The sequence below is a fragment of the Miniopterus schreibersii genome (genome assembly GCF_964146895.1).
Source record: "Miniopterus schreibersii genome assembly, chromosome: 8".
NCBI lineage: Eukaryota > Metazoa > Chordata > Mammalia > Chiroptera > Miniopteridae > Miniopterus > Miniopterus schreibersii.
Genome location: NC_138109.1, coordinates 11,176,250 through 11,193,718, shown reverse-complemented (window position 1 = coordinate 11,193,718; position 17,469 = coordinate 11,176,250). Strand labels below are relative to the sequence as shown.

The following is a 17,469-nucleotide window of genomic DNA, read 5'->3' as shown; positions in this document are numbered from 1 at the left end:
ATCCACCACATACACTTGGAGAGCTCTGTTCTTACAATACTACTTACTGATAATTCTCTAATTTGTTAAAAGCACATATACACACACACAGCTCAAAGGTGGGGAGAAATGACAAAGTGAAACTGGCAGACACGTATGTGGGCAAAAATATTTAACTCTGTTAACCTACGAAAAACAAGGTCCTGTTTATAACCTATTATACTATTAGAAATCAAGGGATAAACACTCAAGGTTGACATGGGAGCATTAAAAGCATACTTGTATTGCTGGTGGCATTATGACATGGCATGACACTTTGGACAAACAATTTGGCAGAAAAAAGGAGACATTTGTAATACTTTCAACAATAAAGATAAATTTTTTTAAAAAGAAAAGAAAAACAATTTGGCAATATTTGTCAAGAGGTATAAGAGTGTTCATGCTCTGAGTCCATCCTACAAAAGAATCTGAATACATGGAAAACTGCACAAAGGACAACAGTCATTTTGACACTGTTTATAATGCAAAAAACTGGAAGTAACCTAAAGATGGAACATTGGGGAAGTTAATGCTGCGTCTATCACCTTCTCTAAGGAGTATCAGGCAGCCATTAAGGAATGATGGAAGGCTTCTCAGAAGTCTTAGGGCATAGAAATTATTTTTAATTATTGTTATTTTTCATCCTTACTGCAGGATGTTTTTTCCATTGATTTTCAGAGGGGGAGGGGGCGGGAGAAACATCAATGTGAAAGAGACACATGGACTGATTGCTTCCCGCACACCCCCCACACATGACCAAGCCTGAAACCGAGGTTCGTGCCCTTGGCTGGAATCGAACCAGGGACTTTCAGTCCGAGGACCAATGCTCTAACCACTGAGTCAAACCAGATAGGGCCACATAAATTATTTTTAATAGACTTTATTTATTAGAGCAGTTATAGGTTCACAGCAAAACTGAGTTGAAGGGACAGAGATTTCCCATTAACTCCCACCCTCACTCATGCACAGCCTCCTCCACTATCAGCATGCCCCATCAGTTACCTACAACCGATGAACCTATAGACACACCACTATCAACTAAAGTACAAAGTTTATATTAAGGTCCACTCCTGGCTACAATCTATGGATCTGGACAAATGTATACATAGTGACGTGTATCCACCATACAGAGTATCACACAGAACGGTTTTACTGCCATAAAAATTCCCTGCGCTCTGCCTATTCATCCCTCCCTCTCCCCTAACCTCTGACAACCACTAGTCTTTTTACTGTCTCCATAATTTTGCCTCTTCCAGATCTCATAGAGTTAGAATCACACAGTATGTAGCCTTTTCAGATTGGCTTCTTTCACTCACTACTACACATTTAAGTTTCCTCCATGTCTTTTCATGGTTTAACAGCTTATTTCTTTTTTTTCTTTTTTTCCTTTTTTAAATATATCTTTATTGATTTCAGAGAGAGGAAGGGAGAGGGAGAGAGAGAGAGAGAGAAACATCAATGATGAGAGAGTCATTGATCGAGCCTGCAACCCAGGCATATGCCCTGACCGGAAATCGAACCCTGATCGACACTCAATCAATCCCAGGTCGACACTCAACTGCTGAGCCACGCCCGGCCGGGCGACAGCTTATTTCTTTTTGGATGTACTAGTTTGTTTATCCATTCACCTACTGAGGGGCATCTTGGCTAATTTCAAATTTTGGCAATTATGAATAAAGCTGCTATAAACATTGTGTGCAGGTCTTGTGTGGAAGTTTTCAGCTCATTTAGGTATATACCAAGGAGTGCAATTGCTGGATCATATGATAAAATGTTTAGTTTTCAAAGAAACTGCCAAACTATCTTCCAAAATGGCTAGACCATTTTTCATTTCCACCAGCAAAGAATGCAAGTTCCCAGTGCTCCACACCCTGTTCAGCATTTGGTGCTGTCAGTGTTCCAGATTCTGGTCATTCTAATAGGTGTATAGTGGTATCTCATTGTTTGGTCATATGAATCTTTAAAAAGGAAGATAAATTATAGGCAGCCTATGACCTTAACTAATTTAAAAATTACATGTATAAAATAAAAGGACTTATAAAAAAATGAAACTGTGACTAGTGATTTCTTCCTTCTATGATCCAAACTTCGCACAATGAATATGAAGTTAAACCATATAAAACTGACAATGATCAACTATTTTGGCCTACAAACATGGCAATTTCGTATGGTTCAACCTTGTAGTATTATAATTAGAGTAAGTTTTAAGTACTTCAGGCATTCACAGCATTTGTCCTGATCTATACTACCACCCACTACTCTCTGATATAAAGAAACATGGCACACATGTGAGCAAACAAGCCAATCAGTCTAAAAGCCAATCTTCAGAAATCTGTAATCCAAAAAAGTAGAGATCCTTCTACGAGCATGTGAAACAGCTAAGAAGAAAACAGCCAATGAAAGTCAGTTCCACCATGTTCAGAGCCCAATTCTGAACGGCAGGCAGGCTCTCCCCCACTACTACGTGGAGATGGCTCTCCTACGTTATAGATTCACAGGGCAGAAAGCCAGGTCATGAAAGTCAGGATGTAGGGTGAGACACTGGACGGTTTCTGTAAGAGCACGTGGTGGGGAGAAGTGTCACCCCTCCTGGGTTCCCCCTCCCTTCTGCCCGTCCTTCCAAAGGCCTCCTCCATCTTCGACCAGGCCCCACCTTTTCCAGGCCAGCACCTCAGAGAATGGTCGCTTCCCTTTTCTTCAGGACAAGGCTCATTTTATGCAACACGGTCCCGATTCCTCGTGCCCAGAAAACAAATATGAGGCCAGAAAAGGCAGATAACCATCCATGCGGGTGGAACCATTTATTAAAAATATAAGCATGGGCCCGGCTGGCGTGGCTCAGTGGTTACAGCGTCGGCCCACAGACCAAAGGGCTGCAGGCTTGATTCCTGGTCAAGAGCACGCACCTGGGTCGTGGGCTCAATCCCTGGCCCAGTTGAGGTGCATGCAGAGGCAACCAGTTGATGTGTCTCTCTCACATCAATGTTTCTCTCCCTCTGTCCCCCTCCTCCCTCTGCTCCAATCTCCCTAAAAATAAAAAAGAAAAGAAAAGAAAGTATCTCAAAAGAAGGGAAACACATATACAAACCTATGTGTGTGCACAGATAAACAGACATAGATAGATACAGGTATCCACTGCCACCAACAAAGAGTAAAGAGCTTACAAACTGTTCGCTTGCTTAGTCCTCACAGCAACCCCATGAGGTAGATGTTCGAATATGAATATTTTACAGAGCCAAGAGGACTCTGCTTTATTCAACAAACCTTTTCCACACTGTTACAGTCTTCATATTTCACATCTTAAGAGCTGCAATACAACTCAATATACCATCAATTTTCAACCTACTAGTTAACATCCACTTCCTCAGTGAATACTTGCTACTACGACTCATGTCTCCTATGTACATTGTAACAAAATAGGAGCTATAGGTCAAAGGGACCTGGGTTTGAATCCAGACCTGTCCGTACTCAGAGTACTGGCTTTCTGGATTGATCAACCAGAAAGATTCCAATCACCAGGAAGTTCTTTCACAACGTCATGTTGGAAGTGCAGTCTTGCCATGCATCCCTGGAGAAGTATTTCAAAGATGTTTCCAAATGGGCCTAAGTTTATGTGGAGATGAGACATTGGCCTACTTCAGAGTGTAGAGTCCAGATTCTAAAGTGTTAAGCATAGGACCCTCGTCCCAGTTGCCTGGTGGTTTACTGTGGGATCCGGACAAGCCACAGGCCCTGCCTGAGCAGTAAAATTCCATGGCACAACAGAGGTCAAAGGCATAAGGTTTAAAGTCAGAGCAACTGGCTCTGTGACTTACTAACAATTTACATAAGCTTCTAAATATATAATTTATAATTTACATAAGGTCACACGGTCACGGGATCCTAAATTCGTAAGATGCCATGCTAGGAGAACTCTGGGAACTAAACTACTAAAAATACAGTAGTGCTTCCTTATCCACAGTTTTACTTTCCATGGTTTCAGTTACCTGCAGTCAACCATGATCCAAAAATATTGAATGGAAAATTCCAGAAATAAACAATTCATAAGTTTTAAATGGCCCACTGTTCTGAGTAGTATGATGAAACCATCTGCCTGGACGTGAATCATCCCTTTGTCTAGCATCTCCTCACTATATATGCTACCCGCCCATCAGTCACTTAGTAGCTACCTCGATTATCAGATCAACTGTAGAAGTATCACAATGCTTAAGTTCAGGTCACCCTTATTTTACTTAATAAAGTAATAATGACCCCAAAACACAAGAGTAGGGATGCTAGTAATTCAGATATGCCAAAGAGAAGCCACAGAGTGTTTCCTTTAAGTGAAAAGGCATGTGTAGGAAAAAAACAGGCATATATATATGATTCAGTACCATCCCGTTTCACATGTCCACTGGATGTCTTGGAACGTATCCCCAGCGGACAGGGGGCTACTATAGGATAATGCATGTGAAGTGCCAACTTTATAAAAAGTATGCAGTAATGGATACTACTGCCTTCCTTTTCTTATTAATTGAGGGCCTACTGAATGCTTCAGATGGTTTGGAATCTGGTTTTATTTGTTCCAACACATAGACCATCACCTAAGGCTTGGAAATAATGTTTCCTTTCCTTAGAGAATCTGGCATGTAATGGAATTCAACTCACAGAATTTTATTTGTTAATCTAATGCCTCACAAGGGTGCCAGAGTAACAGTCAAGCCTCACAAAGCACTCTAAGCGCATCCCAGAAAGGTGCAACACCATTCATGTGTCCATGTTCTGCCAGTTAGTCACATGATGGGAGGGCCCTTCCTTAGGGACCATGACAACCAGTTCTAGTCTGTTATCTCAAGAAATGCTTCCTCAACAATCAATATGTACCAAACAGATACCGTGGAATCAAAATAAAAACAGGATCCTGGGGGAAATTCCCACAATGCTCCTGTGTGTTCTCCACCTGGAATTTGGCAAGCTCAGAACCCATAGTCCATCAACATGGGAAGAAAAGAAACCTATCCAGCCAGTCTTATAGTAGGCAAAAGACAAGGGAATTCTCCCTGTCCAATAAACAGCTCCGGAGGAAGTTATTTAAAGGAAGGAATGAAGACATCGAAGTGGTTAAGGAAATGTGAATAATGGACCCGTTTCCCAGGAATCTCACCTATTGTCAAATAAGATGAAAAGCAATACAGGCTGCCATGAACTTAGGATGTAGAGATCCTGCCCATCTTGTAAGCAGGTGTTGGCATCCACAGCCCAGCACTCTAAACTCTGAGGTCAAAAACCGCTGTGTGGCTGCTGCACCTCCTGGGGTTGAACTAATTAGTTTTCTGTTGGCTATCTAGGTAGGCAGCTAATTATGGCCTCATTTCTGGCCCTAGCTGCAAGTGTGACACAGCTAGGCGAAGAAGTAAGTTGGCCCCGAGTTCAAATGCTACCATGGTCACTGACAACTATTACCTCCATACTACGCTTGTTATTTGAGTCCACCTGGATGTACAGAGAAGAGGAAGCAGGGCAGAGAAGGAAAGACTCTACACTACTCAGGGCCTCCAAAGTGATTCCAAACCCCGACTGTGGGTTTGAGTTACTATGTGGGATATGAAGCTCCCTTTTATTTACTATTATTACTATTACTTTTAATCCTCACCCAAGGATGTGTTTTATTGATTTTAGAGGAGGAAGGGGGGAAGAGAGAAACATTAATGTGACAGAGGAACAATGATTGGTTGCCTCCTGCACACACCCCGACCAGGGGATAAAACCCACAACCTTTCAGTGTATGGGATGGCACTCAAGGCTTCCTTTTAAATGAGAAGCTGCAAGCTCATTTTTGACACATTTTAACATGGGCTCCAAGTCAAAAGCAAAACTAGGGGCAGCCACTTAACAAATAGTCTGTGTTGAGCTGTGAAAGTTAAAAAAAAAAATGCTGCAAGCCCTAATTGGTTTGGCTCAGTGGTTAGAGAGTTGGCCCACAGACTAAAGGGTCTTGGGTTCAATTTCGGTCAAGGGCATGTACCTTGCTTGCAGGTTCAATTCCCAGGCCCACTCGGGGTGCAACCAATCAATGTCTCCCCCTCACATCAATGTTTCTTTCTCCCTCCCCCCTGCCGTACCCCCTCTCCCTTCCACTCACTCTGAAAGGAATTATTATAAATATCCTCAGGTGAGGACTTAAAAAAAATGCTACAGAACATTTGTTAGAACCATCAACATAAATCACTTTCCTCTGTACATAAAAACATCTTTGGACCAGCCTCCAGTGTGTATTAAGAGCTAGATTTTGGAATCAGAAGGACCAGTTTAAAGGTCACCTCTATACAAGATACCTCTGAACCTCTTCGGCTCCATTTCTACATCTGCAAAACCAGGGCACGACCAGGGCTATGGTAAAGATTCCATGAGACAGCGTCCACAGTGTTCATCACACAGGGGCTGGCATAGTCCAAGTCCTCTATTGTGATAAATCCCGAGCAAATGTGCAGTGGCCCAAGAGCAACCACCTCAGAAGTGAGAAAGTCAGGGCATCTCCTTAGAGTGAGCATTACACCTACATTTTTATATTTATGGTAGTCCTTACTACAAGGATTTTTTTAGATTCAATCCAGTTTTCCTCCCTGTATAATGGTGCTCATTTGCCTGACAAATGATGAAATTCCTACAAATAATGAGCCTGTATTAAGTGCCCACACGTGCCTGAGTTACAGCACTTCAGGTACATTACTCTTTTCTTTTTAAATATATCTTTTATTGACTTCAGAGAGAGGAAGGGAGAGGGAGAGAGAGATAGAAACATCAATGATGAGAGAGTCATTGATCAGCTGCCTCCTGCACGCTCCCTACTGAAGATCAAGCCTGCAACCTGGGTATGTGTGCTCTGACCAGGAATCGAACCACGATCTCCTGGATTCTAGGTCAATGTTCAACCGCTGAGCCACGGCCAGCCAGGCCGGGTACATTACTTTTTTTTTTTTTTTTAAAGGTTTTTTGTGTGTGTTTTTTTAATATATCTTTATTGATTTCAGAGAGAGGAAAGGAGAGGGAGAGGGAGAGATAGAAACATCAATGATGAGAGAATCACTGACCGGCTGCAGCCCGCAACCCGGGCATGTGCCCTGACCGGGAATCGAACCCCGATCTCCTGGATCCTAGGTCAATGCTCAACCGCTGAGCCACACCCAGCTGGGCCGGGTACATTACTCTTATTTAATCCCCTCGACTACCCTGTGAAGAGGAGGATATTATGTCCATTTTACTGATCAGGAAAGTGAGGCTCAGAGAGATGATGTAACTAGTTCAAGCTTACACAGTACAGAAGCAGCCATGGTGGGATTCAGATCCACAGTCTCCTTCCACTATCCTATACCAGTGGATACTTTGTATAAAGTATCTAACAAGTGTTTGGATACTTCCAACAAGTGTTTTGCATTTCGTTTTTTTTCACCATTTCCTTTACCTTTCCTCCTCCATATACCCCTAAACCCCAACACTCTAGATGCCTTAAAATCAAACACATACCCTCAAAATAAAACATTAAGCCCCTGAGGTAGCAAAGTCTTGCAGTCTCTGGAAGGTGACAGAGTACCTAAGCCAACTTGCCACCTTCAGAAAATGGATCAGAAAATAAGCACAGGACCTGGGGCCATGGGGGTTGAGATGAGGGTCACTGATTTGCACCATGCCCTGCTCCCCTCAAAAGCCCTGGGTACCAAATGTAACTGGCACTCCAGGGTTGGCCACTCATGCCAAAATAAAAAACAACACTAAGCCATTTTCCAGAAGAGTAACTTTTATTATAACCTGGAACAAAAGCACCATTTCAAACAACTTGTTCCTGGAGACACAGGTGTATGCTCTATGAGGCCCATAACCAACGAGGCTTTCCACTGAGCTGTGGGAAAGGCAATGCCTCCCCTGTGAGATAAAGCATCAAAGGGTCCAAACTCCCTCCAACAGTTTCCACACCTGAGGTCTCTTTCAGCTCTCATAACATGCTAAGAGTCCATGTCACTGATAATAACATAGTGTTATTACTGATGTTAATAATAATAGTTAATGTTACCATCCAGGTACCTGGATTTACATGTATTAACTCACTTAATCCTCATAAAATCTATCAGAAATAGATACTTTTATTCTCATCACTTCACTGTGACACAAGGAAACTAAAGCAGAGTGTGAAGGAGGCTGCCTGAGTGTGCAGGGAATCTGGCTCCAGAACCTGCCCTTCACTGCTCCTGGACTCTGGAATCAAAGCTGCCTAGGATCTTCCAGAAGCTCCCAGGATGGACAGTTGTATGACTTTGGGCCAAGGGCCCAGTGCCCACCATGTAGAGAGCCACCAGTGAATGCCAGCGTAATAAGGATCACTGTTCCCCAAGCCCTGAGCCTGCTACTGCCAGCACCTCCAGACAGTCTTCAATGCCAGGAGAAGCCTGAACAGACAAAGAATGTGCTGACCTCATCTCGTAGGCAGACTCACTCAGCTTCTTCTGTTCGTGTCCTCACCTGAAGTGACAGTGACTGACTAGGAGCCCACACTGACTTTATGAGAAGCCACATGTGGCCCAGGGCTCAAGCCCAAAGGGAGATCTGGACACGGCTAGAAAGTCTCACACCAGAATCATCCCTCCCTAGTGTTTAGTCTGTTTTAGGCTGAACTGCATGAAATGCTGATATTTAACCACTTCTGAAGTAGAAAAACAGCAATTTCACGAGGTTCAATCTAATGGGGGAGGAATCCTTACATTTATTTATGTATTTATTCTTAATCATCACCCACTGCTTTCAGAGAGAGTGGGAGGGAGGGGCAGGAAGAGGCTAGGGCAAGAACGAGAGCGAGAGCGAGAGAAGGGGGGAAGGACGGATGGACGGACATTGATGTGAGAGAGACATATCGACTGGTTGCCTCCCACACGCGCCCTGACTTGGGCTGGGGATCAAGCCTGCAACCAAGATATGTGCCTTTGGCCGGAATCGAACCCATGACCCCTCAGTCCGCGGGCCGATGCTCTAACCACTGAGCCAAACCAGCTAGGGCAAGCTCTTCCATTTATTAAGGCGCTACTAGACAGACAGACAGACATACACACATTCATTCACTCATACATTCCTTCACTTGACAACCAACAGTTGTCAATAAGTTGTCACAATGATAAGAATGTGCACAAAAAAACAACTGTTCTGTGCCAAAAAACAAGGCGAGCCCCTACCGATGTCAGCCTAAGACATATCTAATATTTGAAAATTTAGTAGATTTCTTTCTAAAAAGAGACCATAGCTCAGCAAGTTCCAGCTGCTTTCATTTCAACAACCTGAACCAAAAAAACTTTAACTTCTAACCTAAACCGACTTCAGCCACTGCAGTCGGACCTACAGGTGAACCTCTCTCAACCTCAGTTTCCTCATCCATAAAATAGGCGTCCTGGTGAGTCCACACATATGAGAGCAGGAGAGCAGAGCTGAATAAGCATGAACTTTTGAGTGAGATGGACCCGGATCCTCTAAGTAGCTGCCACTAACTAGCTGGGGTAGGCAAGTCACTAAATCTTTCTGAGCCCGTTTCCTGAACTGCACAATGAGGAAACATCTTCATAGGGCTGGAGTTGAGAGTTAATGAGACAGTGACTGAGTATCCAGCAGAAACACTGGCAGAAGGAAGGTGGTATTGCTGTGACTAACCGAGAATCCAGGAGGGACTACTTAATAACTTAGGGGATGAAGACTGCTATCTCGGAGCACTTCCAACCTCTGGTCCATGAGCGCACTCCTTAATACCAGGTCAGAGACATCAAACCTCAGGACTACCAAGGGTCCAGACCCACTGTGGCTGAAAGAGATTTCAAAACGGAAGCTGTCTGGAGGATACACAAGGAAGCAAGGACAGTGCACTTCAGAAATCCTCAGCAGCGGAAAGCTCCTAAGTTGCCAAGCCTGGCCACTACTGTGCCGGGGTCTGTGTTCCTCAGTGACAGGTCCGAATCCAGTCCCAGGAACCACACATTGACCAGAAGTCACCAGTAAGCTATGCTCAGCAAAACCAAGCCAGAGATAAGACAGGGGAACATGGGCACCTCCTTCAGTGGCCATAGTGGCCTGAAGTCAGACTTCACCAGGAGTGTGCAGTGGATAAAAAGCTCCTCTTCTCAGCTTCCCAGCACAAGACTGCATGCTGGAAGCCCATCCAAGTGAAGCCAGATGTACACCATCAGGGCCCAAGCCTCACAATGGAGAAGCCTTGAGTAGCAACATCAGATGTGAGCAATCCAGACCTGAACTCTCCACTTACCTACCAATCACAGCTATGGCTGGGAAAGGAAGGGGGCATTTGGCATCACCAGGAAATGCTCAATTCCAACAGGAGGCTGCTCGTTATTCACATACCCCAGAAGAAGGGTATGTACAAAAGCATGTTTTCATGATATTTCACTTGGTAAATAAATATAGTGAGTCCTATGCCTAAATCTTCTATGGACAGTAAGTCCAAATAATGCTAAATAGCATAATGGTTTCAGATCAAATGATGCTAACTCAGAAGGGTCATGCTGAGTTGACTGCAAAAAGAGGAAGCTTCACAGGGCACCATAAGCAGTGGGTGGAGTTCAGGGTCTGAGCCAGTGGTAAGGACAGCTTTATCTGCAGCATGGTAAGAACTTTTCAGCCAGAAAACACTGACCAGGAAACCCTTAAGATTGCCAGCCTTGGGCATGGGACTCTACCTCTTTGGGGTCTCAGCAGAACAAGGGGCTACCACTTGCCTTCCAGGTTGGCTGGGAGGCAAAATGAAACACCACCTATCAACCATCCATATTGATAAAATAACCATGTAATGACCAATACTCCTGCCATACTTACAAAGTGCCAGGCATGGTCTACACCTTCCACATACAAACTCACTTAATCCTCACGATAACCCCTATAGGGCAAGTGGATGGTAACCACTAAGGTAGCTGCCTTGAAAGAAATACGACTGCTGGACTGGACATTTATCACTAGGAAGCTGTAAGTGAAGGCTCCTTTTCACAAATGTCCAGAAGTGAGCAGGCCCCTAAGCCCACTGTGTCGTGGACTTCCGCCACCCTGGCTCTGCACGTATGATAAAGTCGGTTAGAATCTCAGAAATACCTGCTTCCACCTGCCTCCTCCATTTAAGACTCACATTCTAGCAGGCCTCTCTGACCACTCAGAGAGCGTCCATGAATGAGTGACCTAACGGAAAGAACACTAGAGGCAGAAGTACCTGAGGGTCACTACCCAGGAAGGACTTGGTTTCCTCGTCTGTGGACTGAGGGTGACGTGAGAACCTGCTGCACAGGGGTGCTCTGGGTATGTAAAAGTGGTTCATTAAAAAGAGCTCCTGTCACTGTTAAAGTCACCATGCAGCACCTCACCCTGCAGCTCTGGTCTCTGCCCCCTCAGCAGACTGGGCAGCTTAGGCGTCTATTTGACCAGAGCCTACTGCCATGCAAATTGAGCAAAACTTGGAGCCACAGTGGACACAGAATGGCTGCCTAGATGGATCACTGGGCTATCCAGAATGAAATCCCCAGTCAGTTGTTAATAGGATATCAAGGCTTTACAAACACCACTATCTAGGATTTAAACTGACCAGAAACAGTTGTTGGGTCTATGATAAACCATCCTATCAGAATGCCTTCAAGGGGGAGCTCTGGGGACAGAAGCATCGCCCTCAGCCCCAGAGGTGGTAAATCACAACATCTCACTCTGCCTTCCTATCTTTCTCAACCATTCCTTCCTTTCCATATCCTCAGCCGCACAGTGTCAGGTCCTTCGTAGCCTCACAGCTGATGCCTGCAAATGCTCTGTGACTTCCCCAGTCCTTCCTGCACACCATGGCCAAATGACTCTTCCTAAAATACCGCTACTATGCCAGCCTCCTCAAATTTCTACCTGCCCTGTCAAAAATGTAACTGGCTCCACACTGTCTCATGTCTCAGATCAAATGCAAACTCCTTAGCTTAGAAACTCAGGCGCTCCACAACTCCCTCCCAGACTGAGGCACCCAAACGCACTCTCTCTACTCCATGACTGGTCCCCAAATTCACAAGGCTGACCATCCTCCTGACCTTTGCTTTTGTCCCAGGCCCCTGCCTAGAATGGCCTCTCCTTGACTGCCCCCTACCCCATTCTCTCTGCCTGGGCCAGGTCTCCAGAGGCTTCATGCTGAATATTGGCTGGAGTGGGCTGCAGGGCTTCCTGGAGGAGGTAGAATGCAAGCCAAGCCTGCAGGGATGGCAGACAAGGTGCTTTTAAGTCTTTTCTAGTACCACTTCCTCCCTGTTGCACTTAATTTCCTGGATGCATCTTGCCTCCCCCTGTGGATTAGAAAATGGAGATTATGGCTTCTATCTGTGTCCCTTCCTCTATGGAAAGCAGAATAAGGAAAATGGTAATCATAGCTACCACTTACTGTGTGCTAAGCACCAGATTAAGTACATTACACATTTAATTTCTTTCTCCTGCTACCCCTATAAGACGTTATCCTCAAGAAACTGAGGCCCTGGCCAGGTAGCTCAGTTGGCTAGAGCATTGACCCGATAAGCCAAGATTGCAGGTTCGATCCTAGGTCAGGGCACATACAAGAAACAACCAATAAATGCATAAATAAGTGGAACAACAAATTGATGTTTTTCTCTCTCTCTTTAAAAAAAAAAAAAAAAGGGAAGGAAGGAAGGAAGGAAGGAAGGAAGGAAGGAAGGAAGGAAGGAAGGAAGGAAGGAAGGAAACTGAGGCCAAGGGAGATTAGGATCCTCACTCAGGTAACGTACTGAGTGGCAAAGACAGGACTCCAACCCAAATCTGCCAAGCCCACATTCTGTGGAGCAGGCAGCAAACAAAACACAGCCACGTCTCCGCTTACACCCTTCATTCACTCAGTGCTTATGAAGCGCTTACCAAGCGCCAGGCAGCCAGTGCAAGGTGTGGAGCAGTTCCTGGATGGGAGAGCTTCTGGTGTGCAAAGAGAAGGGCAGGCACACTCCACAAGGTCTGGGAATGAAGCCTGGCACAAGCGCCAACTTTCTCTTACGTCTCCTGCCATATCTCACACAAATGTGCTTGCAATTGTATTAAATAAGGCTCTTCCTCCTTAAACTTTAGGCATATTAAACAGACCCCTCCCTCACCCCCAATAATGCAAGCTGAGAGGGCACAGACCCTTGCCTGTCTTGCTCATCACTGTGTCCTCCGCACATAAAGCAGCACAGAGGAGGCAGTTAACAAATGTACAGTGAATTACTGTTACCCTGTAGCTTCAGGTAGCCCCCAACACACTTCTGCATTCGCCTAACCTGTATCTGCCTAACAGCAAACATTTCCCCAACCGGGAAACAGGAGTCTCAGTGGTCCATGTACCTCCCCAGCCACTTCTTTGCGCTGTCTGTCATCTGTCCTCTTCCCTTCCCCACAGAATGTGAAACACAGGACTTCCAAGCTATAAACAGGAATATCTGCTTTCGAATGTATCATTTATCTATCATCTCCTTAATCTCAAGCTATCAATCGTTGGCTACTTTTTCAAGCATTCCACCAGAGAGGCCAGCTGGATTTAAATGAACAGGGCTGTATGTACATGAGGGATCCAAGCTGAGCCCTGTATCTCACTCACACCAGGAGACCAGCCATGACACATTAGTGTTAACTATATTGTTTCACTTTGTAACAATATGACAGGCATCACCTATCAGTTCCTGTCGGGCAAAACCATCTGTTAGTCGGAGAGCCAATTCATGAGGGGGGCCCTCACCTGTCTCGTCTCCCTGCAACAGCCCCACCACCAGCACCAGAATCGTAACTCTAAATTAGAATAATTCCTAAGTTAGAAGCTCAAGCTGTGTAAGGAAAAGTGCTTTAAACTGTAAAGCACTTACAGACAGTGGTAAGATTATTACCTGCTAAGGGAATGCATAAAAATTCCATTTGCCTATGCATTCTTAGCCGATGCCAACAAAAATCATGGAATTTACTCAACGTCCAATGCATTTTAGATTCTCAAACCGCTACTTCCCTCCATGGACAGCCAAGATCTAACTGTTTCCTCTACCATCGAACCTACTGAAAATAAAAACCACAGTGTTCTCAATTCATTTACCTATGCTGCAACCCCACACCACCACCTCTGTCCTATCCCAGCTGTCTACACAGTTTCTTAGAGTACTCTGGTAGGGAATAAATTTGACAATAAGCAGTCAGAAATCACTTTATCAACCCAGGGGATACTAAGAACAAGTTATTGAGAGAATGAGTATGAACTCCAAGAGGCTAAGTTCATGGACATAGACACACCCCAAAAAAAGAGCACTCCAAGCTAGTTCCTTCAGTGCGAGGTGCTCTTCCAGGCCCCAGGGTATACAGCCATGGAAAACACAAGACAAAAATCCCTACCCTCAAAGGGCTCCCGTTCTGGCACAGGCTAAGTATGCCTGCATCACCATACTACTACTTCACTATTAAATGAGGTGTCCTACGCAAAGGACCCAGCACACAATCCACAGTCAATAAATGTTCCTGTGCTTCCCTTAAATAGCTCAGTTGGTTAGAGGACTGTACATGCTGCTCCTCCCTTGCATCTCTGAGTACCCCATTATTATGTTTTCTAAGTGTGTTCTTTATATCTTCCCACACTTAAGCAACCTGGGACAATGGGAAGGACGACAAAGTTTAGAGCCTGCCAGGTGCACTTACACTGACTGAGCAACACCTTGATTAAGTTATTCAACCCTCTGAGCCTCAGCAGAATTCTTCACCTGTAAAATGGAAACAGCACTTCCTCAAAGGGCTCAGTATGGATTAAATGAGCTCACATAGGCGAAGCTCACAGCCCCTCAAGAAACAGCAGCCCTTTTCCTCCAACCTTCCCAGAGTCCTTTCAGATTGTCCAAACAAGACCAAACACAGGCCTCTTGAGAAGCCTCCTGGGTTATTTAAGGGCATTTTCCCATCACATTTGGAGAACCTGGCAACCAGGGCTAAGGCAAGATGCCCCTCCCAGCCTTGAGTAGCCCCACCAGGCAACCCCACCCACTCTCCCTGATTTCGCGGTAAGAACAAATTTATAAAACCACACTCCACTTTTAAAGTCCTCACCCAAATCTGTCTACAAGTGTCTTTCCCCACCCAGGCCTAGGGCTGGGCCACCACCCCTTGGGCCAATTCTCAGCCAATGAAGAGAAGTCAATACCATGAAAAATGCCATTGGCTGCATTTCAAATTAATATACAGGAAGGCATCAAGAAAAAAGTTGGGCAGTCTGAATTAGTCACCCTAGTTCAGCAGCAACATCCCCTAATTAAACAAGGAACCAAGATTCTCAAAACCCTTTGGGGCTCAAAGTCCACATGCACAGATCTGCCCAGATCTGGGTGGGAGAAGCAGGTGGACAGCCAGAGCTCTGTCAGTCCACTCCCCAAAGGTTCCTTGGCCATGTGAAGCAGAAGCCCTCGGGCCCTTCCAACCAAGGTGCTGGGCCTCTCTGCAGAAGGTTCCAAAGTGGACAGGGGAGCAGGCTCACACGTGCCGGCCTCTGTGAAACCTCAAGCCAGCCGGAGCGCCCAGAGAGGACCTGCCTTCATTACCAAAACAAACACCACGCGTGGGGCTAGCTTCTCCCTCCGAGACTGGCTCACCTGATCCAAGACACCTCCATAATCAGCAGTTCCAACCCTCACGAGCTGACAGTTCAGGGGGAAAGGGAGGCTGCGCCTGCTGGGGTGCATCGTGTTCAGGCCGTATGTTGGCCCGGGGGTCGCCCGGCCCCCCCAAGGGCTGCGGCCTCACAAGGGCGATTGTGCGTTCATCCCCGCCCTGCGGGCTCCCCCACCCTGGTGCCTCCGCTCTCACTCAGGCCTGGCCGTCGGCAGGACGCCCCGCAAGCACCGCACCCGCGGAAGGGCCCGCACAGCGCCGCGCTGCCTGCCGGGCCCAGATGCCCGCCCTTCCTTCTCGCTCCCAGACGGCCTCCCCAGAAGGGGCGACCCTCAGACCTGAGGAGGCACAACCCCGACACCACCCCGCTCCCCACTCCGGGCTGGAGAGGTGCCCTCGCTTCCTAGAGACGGGCAAAGAAGGTAAGTGGAGGGGACCCCCCCCCGGGTCGGGGGCCCAGCAGAGAGCAGGGTCCTGGAGGGAGGGTAAAGCCCAGGACAGAAGGGGGCGGCGCAGGCAACTCTCGAGAGTAGCGGGAAGTCCAGGGAAGGGGGTCACGGGGGGTGGCGTGAGGGGACGTCCAGGCGGAGGCATGGGCGGAGGAGGGGGAGGTCCAGGCTAATGACCAGGGAGGGAAGAGGAGATTCAGGCTGAAGCCCTGGAGGAGGGGAAACAAATCTAGGCTGAGGCCACGGGAGGAGTTGACGGGGTCCGGGCTGAGGCCACGGAGGATGGCGACAGAGGCCTAGCCCGGGCCACGGGAGGGAGAAACGACGGCCTAGCTGGGGCTGTAGGGACGAGGACAGGGGGCCCAGCCCAGGCCTTGGGGAGGAGGAAGGGCGACCACTCCTGGGTCACCCGAGGGGGTACCTGGCCCCTCGGTCCAGCAGGGTCAGGGTGCAGCCTGGACTATGGAGGAGTCCAGCCTGCACCCCGAGGTGGAGAGTGGGACTCCGGCTTGAGCCAAGGGCGGGGACTGCAAAGGGGTGGAGGGGTCGCTGCCCACCCAAGCCGCCCGAGCCGGCCGCCCCCTCCAGAGCCCGCGGGGTTGGTGTCTACCTGAGGTCCCGGGCCCCGCCCCTCCCCCACCCGGGGGCACCCACCCTTCACGGGCCGGGGGTCGGCGGAGGGAGGCGGACGTGAGCTCCGGCGGGGGTCCCGGGGGCTGAGGGAGGGTGACGCCGGGCTTTTACCATGGTGGCGGCGTCGGCGGCGGTCCCGGTCCCGGCGTCTGTGGCTCTCCCCCCAGCAGCAGGGCCCGGCGCTTCCACTTCCCCGGGTGCCCAGGAGTGAACATCCGGGTCAGCGCCCCCCTCCCCCCGCGCCGAGCCGCCGCCACCTTCCTTCCCCGCCCCGGCCGGGCCCGGGCCCGCCCCCCACGCAGCCGGCTCTCGGCCAATGAGCGCGCAGGGCCGCGGCGATCGCCAAGTATGGAGAGCCGCGCGGGGGGGCGGGGCGCCGATCAGGGAAGTGAGGGGCGGGCAGGGGCGCGGCGGCCGGCGGGGTGGGCGGGCCCGGCGGCCGGGGCCCGCGTGGCTGCTGGGCCCGCACCGGGGCTGACAGCCGGGGAGGACTTTCTCCCGCACCCAGACCCAGCCGTGGGCGCTGGGGCTGCAGAAGCGGGTAGCGGGAGGAACCGTGCCCGCGGGCCTCCGGGGCGGGGACGCGGAAGGCACTGGGACTGGGAGGGGTCAGCCCCGCCCCGCCCCGCCCGGGGCTCGCGCGCACTCCCGCGGCGGACCCGGACCCGGAACTGGTGCGGCCCGCGGGCCCTGCCGGACTCGGAGAGCGCGCGGGGAGCGA

General features: G+C 48.1%; 1 protein-coding gene across 2 annotated transcripts in view; it reads right to left on the bottom strand.

Moving 5' to 3' along the window:
- CAPZB (capping actin protein of muscle Z-line subunit beta) overlaps positions 1-16,974 on the bottom strand; it is a 114,623-nt gene extending 97,649 nt beyond the window's left edge. For both annotated transcript variants that reach the window (XM_081146217.1, XM_081146218.1), the window contains exon 1: positions 16,860-16,974. In XM_081146217.1, the coding sequence (XP_081002343.1) occupies positions 16,860-16,862 (3 nt within the window). In that variant the 5' untranslated portion in view covers positions 16,863-16,974. The remainder of the gene's footprint in view (positions 1-16,859) is intronic.
- Between the last annotated feature and the right edge of the window lie 495 nt (positions 16,975-17,469).